At 46.0% G+C, this 18863-nt stretch overlaps 1 protein-coding gene across 1 annotated transcript in view; it reads right to left on the reverse strand.

The window, feature by feature from the left end:
• LOC135505860 (nesprin-2-like) overlaps positions 1-18863 on the reverse strand; it is a 246229-nt gene that overhangs the window by 33867 nt on the left and 193499 nt on the right. Inside the window, 3 exon segments of the mRNA XM_064925056.1 lie at positions 6521-6679; positions 12288-12443; positions 15664-15789. Of these exon segments, the coding sequence (XP_064781128.1) occupies positions 6521-6679; positions 12288-12443; positions 15664-15789 (441 nt within the window).

Here is an 18863-nt window from a genome sequence, read left to right on the forward strand (position 1 = left end):
AGATAGGCTCGGTCACTTTAGTTTTTCTTTTTACTTGTTTTGGAAGAGAAGAGAACGAGCGCCATTCTCCTTGCGGAGATGGTGCTAAATACATCAACACGGTCGGTCCCTGGGATTGGGCTGGCCAACAAGATTCGGTTTGCTTGGAAGGAAAAGGAGTTGGAGCCTTTAGGACGGGAATCTTTTGGAAGGATAATATTGATGGGGATTCTAAAGCTGACGGTGAAGGACGTGTTTTGTTTCCAAGGCAACTCGTTGGAGGGAGCATACGACGTGGCACTATATACAGAGGAAAAACACGATGATATCCTGAGAAGGGCACGAGCAGTGGGAGGTGAGAGGCCGATGTGCCACTACGAAATAACAAGCCTGGCGAAGAATAACTTTAGGGTTGTAACTGTCAACATTTACAACCCTTACGTTAAGGACGAAGAGGTGAGGGCTTTTTCTGGGGAGATACATGGATAACGTTTCCTCAGCAAGGCACCTCAAAGACTCCCTTGGGTTTTGGAATGGGAGGAGAGGCTTCCAGGCCCTCCTCAGAGAGGACCCAAAGGGACATGGTGGCTACCTCCATCCTCCTGCTATGTTCTCTCTAGGGGCTGACAGGGGGACGTTGTTTTATGCACGTCAGCCCCCATTTTGCAGGCGCTGTATGGCCTACGGTCACATATTTGCCTCATGCAGTACAAGAAAATGCAGATTTTGTGCATCTGAGGATCACGAGGCGAGGGATTGTGACAAGCCTAAGACGTGCCATGGCACACCTGTGGCGGGGGTGCCCGGTCCGTTAGAGGTCATATGCGTCTGGGGGGGGAGCAGGAGCGAGGGATGGGGGAAGAAGAGGAGGGGAAGGAAGCACGCCTCATGACCAGAGTACAGGTCCAGAAGGGAAGGCCACAAGGAAGGAAGAGGAGCAAGAAGCGGCGGATGGAAGAGAGAAGGAAACGGAAGGCACGGGAGTAGGAGAACCAGGAAAAGCGGCGGAAGAAGGCAACCGAGTGGAGGAGCATGAGAGAGAAGAAAGCGAGGGAGGAGTGGTGGAGAAGGAGACGGTGGAAGAGCAAGTGGACTGGGGGAAAGTGCCCTGGTGGAAGAGATGAGGGTATGGTGGAGGAGCTGGCGGGGGGCGGGTGGTATCTCTCCACTGCCGCCATCACCAAAGAAGAGAATGAAGAGGAGGGTGCGATTGGCCGACAGTGAGGGGGAGGGGATGGCCAAGAGAGTGATGGGGGTGGGAGAAACCTCTGGGTTGCTGCTGGTTTCCCCAGGCCCTCAACTTCTGTTGGGTGGGGACACACCTAACAAGACTCAGGACTGGGTACAGGAGGAGGTGGGGAGTTTTTTTGTTTGGGGACTCAGCCTCCCCAATTTTTTTCCAAACCAGCTGCAACACTGGGGAGGGGGAGGACTGTGGGGGTAGACCCAGGGTGCAGGGCACCCTGGAGCCAAACACTATTCCTGCATCCTGGGATGTGGTGATGGAGGAAGAGGGGGGGATGTCGGGATTACGGATGGTGTTCTCACCGGTAGATATGGAGCAGGGGAGCATCGGGTGAGTCTCCTGTTTTTTTTTTTCTGTCTGGGTTTAGAATGAGTGTATTACATGTTTTTATTTTTTCATGGAGTCTAATTTTACTTTTGTTAGTTTAAATGTCAGGGGTTTAAGGGATTTTGTTAAGAGGAGGGCGGTTTTTAGTTATTTGGAGGGTGTGGGGTTTGATTTTTGTTTTTTTACAGGAGGTTCACCTGAGGGATGGAGGGGATGTTAGTAGGTTTAAGAGGGAGTGGGACAAGGGGGAGTCGGTTCGGGGTGTTGGGGGGGTGCACTCATCGGGGGTAGGGATTTTGTGTGGGCACAGGGAGGTAAAAGTGGAGGATTCTTTTGTGGTAATGCAGGGGAGGGTTATAGGGGTGGATGTCACGATAAGGGATTGTAGATTTAGATTAGTGGTGGTGTATGGGCCACAGGTGGTGGCAGACAGGAGGGAGATGGTGGACTGTCTGACGCCCCTGTGTGTCACAAATAGGAAATTAGTGATAGGGGGGGATTTTAATACAGATTTAGGAAGAGGGGGGAATAGCAGTGCAGGCGCCATTGCCATGCTAATGGCTTGCCATGGTCTGGTAGATGGTGGTCTGCACACTACTCCGAAAATGGACGGTCCTACATGGCGCAACTCCAGGGGGGTTGAGCGGAGGCTCGACTATATTTTTGTACTCAGGTCTTTGGGTAAGTTGTCTGGGCGGCTGTTGCCTGTTTTCTTTTCGGATCACGACGGGGTGCTCCTGCAGGTGGGGTCGCCAGTCTGCCTCTTTGGTAGGGGGTACTGGAAGCTAGATCGGGATGTGCTGGAGGAGCAGGCTTTTGTTGACGGGTTTTATGGTTTCTTTTGGAGGCTTGAGGGCCTCCGGTCCATGTGCGAGGGGGTGTTAGAGTGGTGGGAATTAGTTAAGGTGAGGATTAGGGCTTTTATAATAGGGTATTGCAAGAGGGAAAAAAGGAAGGAGAGGATGGAGGTGGATCGTATCCAAAGGTTAATTGAACTCGAATACGAGGCAGGCAACCTCGGCTGGTCGTTTGACTGGGAGAGATCCGCAACCCTAAAGGCGCAGCTCAGGGAGTTGCAGGAGCGGAAGGCTCGAGTTTTCCTGGAGCGTGCGCATAGTGGCTTTCTAGAACATAATGAGACTTGTTCTGCTATGTTCTTTAAGTTGGTTAGGGCAAGACAGAGTAGGAAGGTAATGCATGGTGTTAGGGAAGAAAATAATAGTATAGTTAGAGAACCAGAGGATATGGTCAGGGTGACAACTGATCATTTCCAAGGTTTATTTAAGGAAAGGGAAATAGATGTAGAGCAGGGAAATGTGTTTTTAGAACACTTGTCCAGGCGGTTGCCGGAGGACATTAGAGAAGTGATGGAGGCCCAGATTTCACTAGAAGAGGTTGAGAGCGCTCTTAGGAGGATGGGAAAAGGGAAGGTGCCTGGGATGGATGGGCTGCCGGCTGAGTTTTATCTCAAGTTTTGGGGTATACTTGGACCAGTGGTCCTCGAAGTCTTGAAGGCCATCCTTGAGACGGGGGTCCCGGGGGGATCAATGGCTGTTGGTGTGCTGTCACTTTTATATAAGAAGGGGGAAGTAAGACCTTGGCAACTGGCGGCCGTTGACCATGCTGTGTGTAGATTACAATCTACTTGCAAAGGTTTTAGCAGACCGGTTGCGCACAGCCCTTCCCTACGTCGTTCATGAGGATCAGACGTGCGGGGTAGAGGGCCGCTCTATTAGATGGAACCTACAGTTAATCAGGGACTCCATCGCTTGGGTTGAAGATAGAGGACTGCCTTTTATGGTAGCAGCGCTAGATCAGGCGAAAGCCTTCAATCGCGTGAATAGATCCTTTTTATTCAGAGTGTTAGGTCGATTAGGATTTGGGGAGAAGTTTATAGGATGGATTCGTACATTATATGTCGGAGCGGGGTGCCGAGTTAGTGTAAATAGTCACTTGGGTGACGTTTTTGACCTCTCGTCTGGGGTCAGGCCGGGGTGCCCACTCTCGGCTCTCCTCTTCGTTCTGTACATGGAGCCTCTGGGGGCTGCCATTAGGGCAGACACAGGGGTGGAAGGTTTGCTGATCCCTGGAAGTGGTGGGCTGCGTGTTAAGATGACGCAGTACGCCAACGTCACTTCCTTGCTGTTGTGCAAGGACTCGTGCCTGACAAGGTCCCTTGCCATCTTTGGGGATTCCACCCGAGCGTCGGGAGCAGTGCTGAACCATGCAAAGTCTTCTGTCAAGTTTTTCGGAAGATGGCGCGGTAGAACGGATGTGCCTGGGGGGTTATCTCTCAGTGAGGGGGCCCTGAGGATTCTCTGGGTCCATTTTGAGACCTCCGGCTCAGCGACACTAAACTGGAACATGCGTATCGCAGTGGTACAGAGGAAGCTAGCAATGTGGAAAGCTAGGTATTTGTCTTTTATGGGCAAAGTCCTGGTCCTAAAAGTGGATGTGTTGCCGTCTCTTTTGTATTTGGCATACATCTACCCATTGCCGGCTTGTCTGAGGAGGCCTCTAGTGAGGCTTGTGTTTCAGTTTATGTGGAGTGGCAGGTGCGAGTGGGTCGCCAGGGCATGCATGATCTGTCCCATCGGTGAGGGAGGTAGGGGGGTACCACATTTCCCCCTCAAGCTGGACACAATTTTTGTTTCTATCTTGTTAACGGAGCTTGCTCAGCCAGTGATACACCCTTCCGGTTACCTCCTGCGGGTATTTTTCTCGTATCAGGCGAGAAGCATAATGGTGTGATCTAACACGGGTCCTCGGGCGGAACAGCTGCCGTGGCACTTTGGTCATGCGGCCAAGTGGCTGCGTGCGCACCCTGAGGTTGAAGTTGCCCGAATAGGTTTAGATCATAGGCACCTGTACGAGGAGGTCAGAAAGGCAGGGAGTCCGGCGCCTGTAGTGGGCATCTCGGAAGTGGTCTGGGAGGGAGTGCAGGCGCGGGGTCTGGACAACAGGCTCAAGGACCTGAATTGGTTGAGCCTTCATAAGTGTTTGCCGGTACGTTCCATCTTGTACCGGTATAGTTTGGTGCAATCCCCCACTTGTCCAAGATCCTCTTGTGGCAGGGAGGAGACTGTGCGCCATGTCTTTTGGGACTGTGCCTTTGCCGGAGTAGTATGGGCTAGGGCACGGGTGTTGTTAGGTTTGGTAAAGGGGGTTTTGTATTGACGTGGGCCAGGTTAGAGAGGGGTGTAGGGAGAGCGAGAGGGACGCATAGGGACAGGTTTCTGCTCTGGCTTCTCATGAGTCTCTTTAAACGGGGGCTGTGGGAAGCAAGGCAGAACATGGTGAAGACAGGGAGAGATTGGGGGGTGGAAGGGATAGTGAGGAGGGTGGAAGGAGATTTGAGGGGGTGGATGAAGAGGGAGGAGAGGAAGTGGGGGCAGCATGCTGCTCGGGAGAGGTGGAAGGGGGGTTTAGGGCTGGGTGTCATTTAGATTTGTAAGAGGATAGATTAGGGACGGGGAGATAGGGAAAGGTATTTTGTAGGGTGACGGGGAGGGAAGATGCTCCCCTGAGGTTTTTTTTGGGGTTTATGTTTAGTTTAATTAGTTTAATTAAAATACCATTATTTGAGTATGTATGTAAATTATGAGTTGCAAAGAATGAATGGTATTGAAGATAATAAATTATTTTTTATTAAAAAAAACAGTCAGGACTGTTTCGGTTTTCGACGTTTGTTGTTTTGTATTGTTCGTGTTTTTTTCATCATTAAAGGTGTATCGAACGAACCACATTGCATTTTGGTCCGATCCTTGTTCCACCTCTTCGTCAGAGGAGGAGATTTACATTTACATTTAAGTCATTTAGCAGACGCTCTTATCCAGAGCGACTTACAAATTGGACTCCAACTGTACAGGATATAAAACAATGACCAACTACAAGTTATGATTTTCTCATGTCAATGTTGCCTTTTGCATGTCCTTTTGCTACAATCAGATGATAATAAAATTAATTTTCACAAGGACCATTCCTACACAGCACAAATAGAAGTCTTAAGAGACTGAAACTACTATCAGTCCAGTACAACACCAGTGGAGTGGGAAACAAATTAACCTGGCAGATTCAGTTAAGTGCCAATGGGAGGGGAAGAAGGTACGTGGCAGGCCACCTGATGATTGCTGGGACCTCAAACAACAGATCAGCCTAAACTTAATGACAGTTACATTTCGAAGGTGACCGTTTCTGTTCAGGCCTAGCCCATTTCTTTGGCACATGATGATTGATGGCCCTTTTGGCATTAAAAATGTAGTGCCACGTTTCCTATTACCACTTGTATATGATTTTTCGGAAACATTTGTCCATGTTGGTTTAAACGTTGACATTGAGTAGAGGCCTACACATGCAGTAGAGGACAACTGAAGTGAGATAGGGAATTTGACACTTTAATGAGAACAAACTGTCTCGCAAGTGTCACTGTATTGCTAGATAATGGAAAACCTTCAATTTACTATGGGTCGTAATACGACCTCTTTCCAACTAGCAATATGTTCGCCAAGGACGCGCTATAAAAAAAAAATTAAATCACATTAATGAGTCCACCAGTCCGACATCTTTTTACATTATACGGCAGGCATAATAACAGAAATGCCTCCAACATCTATCAGAATGTATGAGACTTTAAAAACATCTAAAATCCGATCATGGTGTTTAATGGAAGAAACCCGTTACAATGTGCCTTTTTACATTGTAAAATCAATTACACAAAACTAAATTGGCAATGTTAGCATTTGTTTTTTACGTTGTCCCATTGTCGGTCAACTCAACCAGCATAAAGCATTTTCCCAAAAATGTTTGCACTATGTCGCCAATTGTAAGTGACAATTTTATATACGGTTTACACTTAAGGCATCGGAGGATATGTCCTAAAATGTGCACTGTACACCAGTTACCTCATTCAGTTTCACCACACCTGAGGTTGTTTCCTAAAATGTGCACCATACCCCAGTTTCCTCCTACCTTCTTCAGTTTCTCCACCATCTCCTCGAGGCTGAGGTCTCCGCTGTGCGACACCTTGTTCTCCATCTGGGTCAGCCAGTCGCACAGCTCCTTGTTCTTGTCGTTGAAGATGGTCCAGGCACTGAGCCGGTCGGCGATCTCCTGCCTGCGTAGGGATACCTGAGAAGAGAAGGGAGGGGGAGGGTGAGTATATGTTGCCCAATGTGAAACACTGGAATGTACCATGCATTCATGTATTAGGTTTCTTGACAGGGTGTCAAACTCAATTCCCAGTGCCTGCTGGATTCTGCACTTTGCAATTGAGTTCAAGGGAGGAACAGAAACCTACGTTAAGTGCGATCCTCGAGGACTGGATTTTGCTTGATAGACTAACAGGGGAAGGGATTGACAATCAGATACGGAAAAAACATTGTGATGGGGGTCTTTCCTAGCCTGGTCCCAGATCTGTTTGTGGTTTCGCCTAATCATTTGCAAACATGGCATGACATTGAGGGAGTTGACATGATAGCACAAACAGACTGACACTCAAGCTAGGTCTTGCTCCTCCAGTCTTGAACTATATGGCCACCTCAAATTTAATGAATCATTTTAGCCACCTTAACAGCATTAACTGAAAGTTAAGTTAAATAATACCTTCAGTAATGTTATTCTGATTGACAAAAAACAGATCTCAGGTCCAAAATGCTATATTTTGTCAAGTTACTTCAACTCCCAGACCATAACAGAAAAACCTGAGAAGTTGGCCACATTTAACACAAAAACAGGCACTGTCAACTAACTGTGTCACGCCTACTCCCGCTCCTGCTACTCATGTCGTCAGTTTACTAACAACCGGTCTTGGAAACCATACACAGCAGTCTACCCTGGTCAGTGATGCCCAACTGTTCCTCCCGGACAAATATGACTGGACTCCATCCAAATGCTGTGACTTCCTACAGTGCTCCCTCTATTTCGCCCAACGAGAGGTCCAAGGTTGCCACGGTGATTTCCCTGCTGCCCGGGGGTTGGTGCCATGACCGCTGCGGAGTACACCCTCATCTTCCGGACTGTGGCAGTCTCCAGCAGATGGAATAAGCTGGCGCTACGCACCCTATTCCAAAGAGGAATGCGCAAGGAGGTCCAGACGGAGTTGGCATGCTGGGATGATAACCTTTCCTTGAACGAACACATCAGTGGCCATCAGCCTGTACAACCTTCTTCGGGCACCAGCTCCTGGAGTGTCCGGGGCGTCCCAACCCAAAGTCCACTGGGGCAGAGGGCCGGCCCGGTGATAATTCGTCTCCCGGGGTAGGCTGGTGGGCTGTCCCTACGGCTCTAGTGAACACCGGTGCCTCAAGGAAATTTATTGACCAGGCCCTTGTCTCCTCCCTGAACATTACCTTGTATCCGCTCTCCTCTCCCTTTCCAGTCCAAGCCTTGTATAAACTACCATTGGGATTCGGCACTATCACACACATCACAGCACCATTCACACTCACTGTGGGACCCTTGCACCGGGAAAGCCTTCCCTTCCTCATCACCACAGCTCTTGTACACAAAATCATCCTCGGCCTCCCGTGGCTCCGACAGTATTACCCCACCATCTCCTGGTCGAGGATTAAAATCACTGCATGGGCACCCGGATATCAGAAGACCTGCTTTCCCTTACCGTGTGGTTCCACGTCGGGTGAGAGTCCTGTGAATGCCCTCCACGCCACCATTCCATCCTCCCATATCATTCGCCCCGTGTTTTGTGACGTAAATGTGGATAGCCGCCATGCTCTAGAGAGGGAACCCGCGCCGGCTACCTGCCCTCCCGAGTGCATCTACGTCCTCACGGAGGTGTGGGGTCGGTTCTTGACCAGGGCATACACAACCTTCGCCACTGGACACCAAGGTACTACCCACACTATTTCATCCATCTCCGCAATGTACTGGTGGCCTACGTCAGCACAGGACGTCACCCGTTAGGTCAATTCATGCTCCATATGTGCCCAAACAATCTCCCGGCACACTCCAGCAGGGAAACACCTTCCCATTCCTCAGCGGCCTTGGTCCCATCTGTCAATAGATTTTGTTACTGATCTCCCTCTGTCTAATGGTTTCACCACTATTACGGTTGTTGTGGACAGATTCTCTAAATCCTGCAATTTTTATCCCTCTGGTCTTCATACCCCGCTGAGGCACTATTCCAGCAGGTCTTCCGGGCATGATGGCCTTCCTGAGGGCATCGTCTCCGACCGTGGCCCCCAATTCACGTCATGGGTATGAAAAGCCTTTTTGGAGAATCTGGGGGTCACATTAAGCCTCACTTCCAGGTACCGGCCTCAGTCTAATAGGTTTGAGAGGATGAACCAGGTACTGGGGAGGTTCCTGAGGAGTCACTGCCAGGACGGGCAGGGTTCTTTCTCTGGGCAGAGGAGGCCCAGAATTCCTCCATTGCACACTCCTCCATTGGGCTGACTCCCTTACAGTGTGTTCTGGGATATCAGCCAGCCCTGGCGCCATGGACACCGAGCCAGACTGAAGCTCCTGCAGTGGATGAGTGGTTCAGGCACGCAGAAAGGTTTTGGAACGATGCCCTTGTGAGGCTCCAGCGCATCGTCAGAAGGAGCATGTGGATCGCCTCCGCAGTTAGTGTCCTGTGTTCCATCTGGCTCTCCACCAGGAACCTCTCACTCTGCCTGCCCTGTAAGAAGTCTGAGCCCCCGGTTTGTGGGGCCGTTCAACATCCTCTGGAGGATCAATGAGGTGACATATAGATTACAGCTCCCCCTAACTACCGGATCTCACCTTCTTTTCATGTTTCCCTCAGGCCGGTGATTTCTGGTCCCTTGGTGGATGCCAACCCCCACGACACCCCTCCTGACCCCCAACGTTGTGGGGGTCAGTTCTAGTACCTGGTGGACTGGGAGGGGTACGGTCCAGAGGAGCGGTGTTGGGTCCCGGTGGACGACATTCTAGATCCCAACATCATTCGAGATTTCCACCTTCTCCATCCGGACTGGCCCACTCAGAGCCACCCTCCTGGCCTGGCGACGTCCGGCGGCTGGAGTAGTGTGTCGGAGGGTACTGTCACACCTACTCCCACTCTGGTGCGTGACGCCCCCGGTTTTCAAACCACCGGTCCTGGCAACATTACGGACACCTGCACCCCATCATCATGCACGCAGGGACTTCATCAGCACCTTGATTACTTCCCCTTTATTTAGCACTCTGTATCCTCACTCATCAGGCAGTATTGCTTCTGTTTTCATGTCCAGATGCTTCTCTTGTTTTGTATCACTATTGTGTTCATTATGTTCATTATTATTAAGCTGAATACCTGCATCTCCATTAAAAAGTGAGTGAGGTTGAGTCTAAATTGAAAAGGTAACACCACACAACGCAGGTTTGTTGAAAGTAGCCCATAAATAATACCCTGATGTGCCAAAGGACTTTGAAAATGCCAATCCAACTGGATTAGTTTTGTATCACTATGCGAGCAAGGTTTTCAGCTGTATTCTCCAGCTCCCATGCTATCGATGCCTATCAGTAAGGGGGCTACTTCAAGAGTGCTTTTGGCTACTAATGCAAAATTGTACAGGCCCAAAAGTGCTTGTGATAAAACCTCCCTGCTGTCTATTCCATTCCGTGAATAATCTAGTTCTACCAGAAGATATCATAAGTGGAAAGGCATGGTACAAATATCCTACAGTACATACTCTTATTCCCATTAATGCAGCCGAATCCAAGTTTGACCCAGTTATATAAAGTTGGCTTGTTCCAGAAATGTGGACCTCTGACACATTTCATTGTACATTGAAAAGCAACAAGGAAAATTAATTTCAATGTACCTTGTGAATTGACTGAGTTGAAATGGAATTGATCCCAACCGTTGTGTGTACCAGTTCACTATAAGGCAATGCAAATGCAAGAACCCTGGTGGACTCCCCATAATCAAGTAAATTGAGTGAGGCCTCAAGACAGTCAAGCCTTTTTTTACATAAAATTAATATGGTCCATTTTCCTAATGAGAGCTTAATGTGATAATTATATTCCCATTACTCCACAAAGGAGGGGATGCTGATTGTTTGAGGTCAAAGATCTTAACTGGCAGATATTGGTTCATTGGGTTGCCAATATTTCATTGTCTGTTCATTGTTTTGTTTTTCACAAGCGTGGCTCTTTCTCTCACTTAACTTACCATTGAGGCTTAAAATTCTTAATATTCCATTAGGAGCGGTTTCTATTGTGACCTGTCATACCCTGTGAGGAATTGCGTTGCTACCACAACAATAGGGCACAGGGGCTGTCTCCTGAAACACAGGCAGGCCACAGCCTTGGCTGGCCATCTGTCCCTCGGCCATTCCAGTGACTGGCTCCACCTGCAACCTGTTAGCCTTCTGGGGACGGCGTCATGTGTTGTGGGGACACTGTCATATAAGGGCTCCATTGTGGTTCTATGAATCATACAAGCATGTATGTAATACATGCTAAAGTGGAGACACGGAAATTGATCTAAAAATGCTTACTGTAGTGGATTGTAAAACAAAACCAAAGTGTGGATTGAAGTCACTCCTTGCCCATAGACTGCTTTCAAGGTAAGGTAACAAATGTCTAAATATGTCAAATGAATGAACTACCACTTGAGCCTATTTATAATAGCAATGCAACACTATCTTTTACGGACAACTAATGGTTGCTGCCAGTTCTGTGTCCCCACAAGTGCACCAGTTTCAACAATTTCCCTAACAGGTTGCAAGTGGGGCAGTCACTGGAACCACGAGGGCACCATTGTTGCTCCAACAACAAGGACTAACGCGCAACAACAAGTTAGTCATCAGAAAAAAAACTAACAGGCATTTATACAAAAATGCTCTGTTTGTTTTTGATTTAAAGGGAGATGTAACTGTAGCTTGGAATACTGACCTCTGCTCAACTAAAGAGCTAAACACCTCCATTCACCATTGTTAAAACTAGTCTGCATGGGAATTTAACTTAGTTAGTAACAGACAAATTCAGTTACAAACTCCAACAGAGGCATTCAAATCACTCACGTGCTGCGGTCATTTCGTCTTACAATCAGTAATAGACAAATTCAGTTACAAACCCCAACAGAACTATGAATGACTGTTTGACCACAGCGTTCAAAACGCCCATGTGCTTGTATCAGGACCCAATTAGGTCTCAAAACAATCAAACTAAATCCTGCCCCCCCCCCCACAAAAAAACAGTAAATCTTTCTCTCACTGACAAAGACGTACTGTACATCATTAGTAAAATATTATACCACATGAGAGCACAAATACTAATGTCTCTTACAGAGGCATTCAGAACCTCAACCCCTGAAACACAGTATGTGCAAATAACTATTGAGGAGATCTTAAAAGGGCACACTGGAAATGTCAAATGTTCAACACTATCTAATGTCAAACTCTTAAATCTTAAGCAGAAATAGAAGCACTACATTTTCAAATAATATTTTGGGGAAATGCAAGTATCGAATGTATTTTTGCTGGCCAGTAGTGGCATCCCATTCAGCCACTTGTCAGTTTTTCCCTCCATTCCATGCTGCTTCTATTCTCTTGTTGCACTGCCATGAATGAGTGTGTTTTGTGTGTGTCTCCACTCACTGGACCTACATTCACCGGTCAAAGCCCCATTAGTGGAGGAGCCTTTTGTGTGGCCAGAACATAGCTAGTGACTACTCTATTTTATATCTCTACCTTCCCTCCCTCTCATCCACTTTCACTCTCTCAAATAAAATCAGTCTCTCTCTCTCTCTCTCCATCCATGCCCCTCTCACCTTTAGACAGAGTTCCTCCCACTGGCAGTGCAGCTGCTCCACCTGTCCTTGTAGTAGGGTAGCATCCCCGGCCAAGATGTACTGGGACAGATCCGTCTTCATAGTGGACAACTCCTTCACTCCACCAGCCCACAACTCCAGAGAGGCCTCGTTTTCCTGCATAACACACACACGTACACAACACACACACCACTGACCGGTCAGGCACCCCGGCGCTGTATTAAGTGCATACTAGTCGGGTACGTGTGTGTTTCTCTCTCTCTGTCTCTGTATGTGTGTCTCTCTCTCTTTCTCTCAAGGATTATGGGAGGGGGAGGGGAGCAAGGGGATAACTGGGAGGGGAGAGGAGGGAAGTGAAGGGGGGAAGGGAGAGGGGGGAAAGGGGGAAACAGGGAGGAGTGTAGGAAACTCATAATAGTGGGACTCAGTGGGTGGCAGGATAATGGGAGCCCCCAAAACCTGTTGGTAACTCTGGCCCCTCTGTGAGTGCCTGAAAAAACCCCTCAATCAATTCACTTTCCCCCAGTCAAATTCAAACAACTTTTACTGGCATGACAAGAGTGATACCCAACACAGCAATGATTTTCCATAGCTGTAGTGATGAAATTACAACAAACCCAAACAAGCAAATGTGTGTGCTAAGAAAGCCGAAGAAGGTGTATTAGAGACAAGAAAAAAACTACCATGTCTCTCCTCGTATCTTAGTGCGTGTCCCAAATGGGGCCCATCTCCTTATATAATGCAGTACTTTTGACCAGAGCCTTATGGACCCTGGTCAAAATTAATACATTATAGGGTATAGTGTGCCATTTGGGATGTGACTAAACACTTATTTACCCTTTTTTTCCTCCTTTTCCTACATCGTTTTTTCTTTATTTTTTTCCCTTGCCTTATTATGTAAAGTGTGTTGAGACCCATGGACAATGCACTTTAAATAAACCTGATTTCACTTGACTTGACTATCTTTGCCACTGTTATTCTCATTCTTCACAATAGAAGTACCTCTCCAATGAGACCTTGATTAACAGCCGCCCACAAAATGAGATTAAAACCAGTTATGCATTAGGGGGCGCTATTAAACGTTTTGGATGAAAAGCGTTCCCGTTTTAAACAAGATATTTTGTCACAAAAAGATGCTCGACTATGCATATAATTGACAGCTTTGGAAAGAAAACACTCTGACGTTTCCAAAACTGCAAAGATATTGTCTGTGAGTGCCACAGAACTGATGTTACAGGCGAAACCCAGATAAAAATCCAACCAGGAAGTGCCGCATTTTTTGAAACCGCCTCATGCCAATGACTCCTTATATGGCTGTGAATGAGCTACGAATGAGCTTACGTTTTCCACGTATTTCCCAAGGTGTCTACAGCATTGTGACGTCTTTTTACGCATTTCCATTGACGAATAGCCGTAAGGGAGCATATTTAGCAAGTGGTCACATGGTGTCTCCCGCAGAAAATCTTGCATAAAATACTGAGGTAGCCATTTTTCCAATCGCTTCATATGAGAAACCAATTGCCTTGACGGATATATTATCGAATATATATGTTAAAAACACCTTGAGGATGGATCCTAAACAACGTTTGCCGTGTTTCTGTCAATATTATGGAGTTAATTTGGAAAAAAGTTCGGTGTTGTATAGGTAGCATTTTCCGGTCGATTTCTCAGCCATGCATGATGAACAAACGGGAGCTATTGTGTTTTTTTTTTTTAAAAAGGAACATTTGCTATCTAACTGGGAGTCTCCTGAGTGAAAGCATCTGAAGTTCTTCAAAGGTAAATGATTTAATTTGGTTGCTTTTCTTATTTTCGTGAAAATGTTGCCTGCTGCCAGCAGAGCCTAGCATAGCATTATGCCATGATAAATTACACAAATGCTTGTCTAGCGTTGGCTGTAACGCATATTTTGAAATTCTGAGATGACAGTGTTGTTAACAAAAGGCTAAGCTTGTGTTTGAATATATTCATTTAATTTGCGATTTTCATGAATAGGAAAAGTTTCTAGGGGTATTTATGTCTGCTGCGTTATGCTAATTCGTTTGAGGCTATGATTACGATCCCGGATCCGGGATTGCTCGTCGCAAGAGAAGAGTTAGTTCACTCAAAAACTATATTTTAGTATTTTATTCATTAGTGCACTGTTAATATAATCCCAAAACGTTGTGCAGGTTTCATATGATGCGAAACACTCTGTTCTGAAAGTACTCTACCTTGAAAATTTGACTGCAGACATGCACATTTTTGTAGATTGTATTAACAGTGGACAAATGAGCAAAATATTAAATATATTTTTGAGTGAACTATCCTTTTAAGTCAGGTCTGAGGTGCTGCTATTCCGCAGAATTGAAATAAAACAGTATTACATTATATCTAGATGTTTGATTTTATCATTATCAATGTCTTGGCAATTTCTATGTCAGTAAGCACATTTCCATTCACAGATTTTATACGAGTAAAGTCATACCGTATAAAAAAAATAATGACAGCTGTGATGTAAACAGAAAGTTTCGGTACAATTTTATGAATGCCGACAGATCATTTGCGATCAGTGGGATCTTTTTGTATCGATAAAATGTATTATGCAAGAAATGTTGGTGGAAACGCCTTTATGAGTCACCCGATGATATGGTGTGTGGTCCAACCACGACAACTTAGAAACCCTGCAGTTTATTAGGCTACAGATGACATAAATGATGATGAACTTCACAGGGTGGTGAAAGCGCAAGGTGATGATCTTGATGCTCCTTTCAAATCAATATTGAGGGTCTTATTATGGAAAAATTATGATCGATGACAAATAAAAATATTATCGCTCTTGTACATAATAGGCTAATCTCATCATGTATAGCCTACCCGCACAGTATTTGTTGTTGGCTGGAGCACACATGTCAAGACCAAAGTAGGCACATACATTTGCTATTTAACGCAACAGTTTTGGTGACAAAACTATCACTCTATGAAAGTTACATGAACATTTTATCAAGTCTGTTTGGTGTAAACACACCTCTGGTGGGTAAATACGCATATTTTCTTTATGCTGATTTTAGATTATTCGCATAAAAATTGGTCGCGAATTGGTTGGAAACCTAGCTAGTGTTACTCACCTAATGACTTACCTCAAGTGTTACCTTCTAAGCTAACAGCACAGAGAGGTTAAAATCCACCCACACAGAGAGATACTAATATACACAGCTCAATATCACAAAGTGGGATGCACACACACGCAGTTGCACGTAAGCACACACAGACACACACTTGCACGTATGTACGCTCACTGGCATGCGTGTCTCCATGCACGCACGCAACACACACGCACGCCACACACACGCAACACACACACACACACCCAGATCCAGATCGAGAAGGTAGTCACCTCTGTGAGCTTCTCTTCACCCTGTAGCTCCTCCAGCCTCTCTGGCAGCGGTTGCTTCAGCCTGTCCCTGAGCTCGTCCAGTTTGTGTGCGCTGTCGACTAGTCTGACTTGAAAGTGGCCCCAATTCTACAAGATATAGAGAAGGTAAATTTAACAATCTCATTGACAGTATTAGTTTACAGTCCAGTTTAGCAAAAACAAGTTGAATAGCGTGACTTTGATAAATTATATTATTCTATGGGCAAAAAGGGTTCCCAGAAATAGACGGGTCACACCTCTCCACATCCACAATCAAAAGTTTCAAATGCATTTTCTGAATATACCACTAAGACACAAATGTTACCCCAACTCTAATCAAAGATTCAGTCACACATTTGAGTGGGAGATTGGTGTGTATTTCCCTTTCTATAACGACAATTAGCTATCTCTATTTCCGACATTGTCTTAGCCTGATTCCACTATTGTGCTTGTGTCACGGCCTGGTCGGTTTCACCTGGTCCTGTGATTGTCTCCCCCCCCCCCCAGGTGTCGCTTATTTTCCCCAGTGTATTTATCCCTGTGCTTCCTGTCTCTCTGTGCCAGTTCATCTTGTATGTTTAGTCAAGTCAACCAGCGTGTTTTTCCCGTACTCCTTTTCTATTCGTTATTATAGTCTTCCCGGTTCTGACCCCTGTACCTATTGGCCTCTGATCTGGTTTTGACCTTTTGCCTGTACACGACCACTCTCTTGCCTACCCCCTTTTGGATAAATCAACATTGTAAGACTCCAACCATCTGCCTCCTGTGTCTGCATCTGGGTCTCGCCTTGATAGCTTGGGGATTTCCCATTCACCGGGGCTGACATAAACTCTTTGACTTGGCCTCCTAAATCTGCCTCCTGTGTCTGCATCTGGGTCTCGCCTATATAGCTTGGGGATTTCCCATTCACCGGGGCTGACATAAACTCTTTGACTTGGCCTCCTGAATACCTATTTAGTGCACTACTTTTGACCAGGACCCATAGGGCTCTGGTAAATAGTATAATGCCTTCAAAAAGTATTCATACCCCTTGACTTATTCCATATTTTGTTGTGTTACAGCCTGAAATCTAAATTGACTAAATGTCTATTTTTTTACACATGCAAAGTGTAAACATGTTTTTAGAAATGTTTGCTAATTTGTGGAAAATGAAAATGTCACAGCAGTCCGTGACCGGGAGTCCCATGAGGCGGCGCACAATTGTCCCAGATTCGTCCAGGTTAGGGGATGGTTTGGCCAGCCCGGGATTTCCCTGTCCTACCGCGCTCTAGCAACCCCTTGTGGCGGGCAGGGCACCTGCAAGCTGACCATGAACATTGGTGCGGCTGGCTTCCGGGTTAATCAAGCAGTGTGTCAAGAAGCAGTGCGGCTTGGCAGGGTTGTGTATTGGGGGACGCATGGCTCTCGACCTTCGCCTCTCCAGAGTCCGTATGGGAGTTGCAGCGATGAGACAAGACTAACTACCAATTGGATATTATGATATTGGTGAGAAAAAAAGGGGTAAATGTACAACAACAAAAAATTCTCCTCAGTTGGATCAACAACACTGTCACAGCCAAAACTCGAACTGCTTTAAAGTCACCATTGGCCTCATGGGGAAATCCCTGAGTGGTTTCCTTCCTCTCTGGCAATGGAGTTAGGAAGGACGCCTGTATCTTTGTAGTGATTGGGTGTATTGATAACCAATCCAAAGTATAATTCATACCTTCACCATCCTCAATAGATGGGTTAGCTGACAACGTCTCAAAAAATGATGTGCATGCTTCCATGGGGCAGAAGTCAACATGTTGTTGTGATTCTGGATGGTCAGACTGCTAACAAGAATGACAGGAAACTGACATGTAGGGGATTGTAAGTGGCTCGTTTTAGCTAATTTAATCTTGTTCTTGATACCATGTCTTATTTGGAGGTGTTTTCACTGATTTCATGTCAATGTTAATGTGGCTAAAATTAGCTAGATAACTATCCAACAACTGTAACGATGTATTTGAGAGAAGTGCTCATTGTGCAAATATATTTATGTTTCAATAAACATTGGAGATGAAATATGGCTTATATGTTGCCAACCATGTCTGTTTTGCTACATAGTTGCGCATGAGTCGGTTCTGTTGCTAAACAACCATCCCCTATAAAGGTGCCCTTCTTTGCAAGGCATTGTAAAACTTTATTATTGGACACAGAGTGAGTACAGCTTATTATGTGACTTGTAAAGCAAGTTGTTAGGCTTGCCATAACAAAGGGGTTGAATACGTATTGGCTTAAGGCATTTTAGCTTTTCATTTAAAAACATATATATATATATATATTTCTAAAAACATAATTCCACTTTGACATTATGGGCTATTGTTTGTAAGCCAGTGACACAACATCTCAATTTAATGTGGAAAAAAGTCAAGGTGTGTGAATACTTTCTGAAGGCATTGTAGTGTACTATATAGGGAGTTGGGTGTCATTTTGGACACAACACCTAACTTGGCCTCCGTGGCTTCTGCTTTCACGCATATCCTATGGAAGGGGTTCACACAACTAACCTGACCCCCCAGGGGGTCGTAAACAACACTCACAGTTGAGGTCATAATGGTTCCAACAGACAGCAACAAGTGTGAGTAGTCACTAGATGGTCACTTAGAATGTTATAATTTGGTTTGCATGGGGTTTTCAAAGGGATGGGATTATGGTTAGGGTAAAAGTTTGGGGTTATGGTGGTTGAAATCGTGTTTGTGGTTATGCGATACTTGTACCCTTTCTAGCATGGCCGGATAGCAAAGACTCAAAGCAAGCCCCTTTCGAGGCTCACAACTGCCTCTGTGTCACAGCAACAACCAATCAGATTCAGCAGCCTGAGGGGTGTGGTTTCATCCATCCTTTAAGACAGAGGTAAAGGAACCGCTCCTAAATTGACTTCAGGTTCAAATCTAGGATCAGCTTGCCATCTCCCAAATCCTAGCTACAGACTTTACGGTGAAAACTGCCAAACTGACTTTACATCATCATCTCGGGAAAATGTCATCCGTAGTGACAACTTTAAGGGCTGGTTTCCCAGACACAGATTAGGCCTAGAACTGGACTGAAAAGTGCTATCAATGAGAATCTCCTCTTCTTAGTCCAGAACTAGGCTTAATCTGTGTCTGGAAAATCAGCCCTAATTTTCTCTCTATGAAATGTTTTGTAAAATTAGAATT

The sequence above is a fragment of the Oncorhynchus masou genome, chromosome 19 (assembly GCF_036934945.1).
Source record: "Oncorhynchus masou masou isolate Uvic2021 chromosome 19, UVic_Omas_1.1, whole genome shotgun sequence".
NCBI lineage: Eukaryota > Metazoa > Chordata > Actinopteri > Salmoniformes > Salmonidae > Oncorhynchus > Oncorhynchus masou.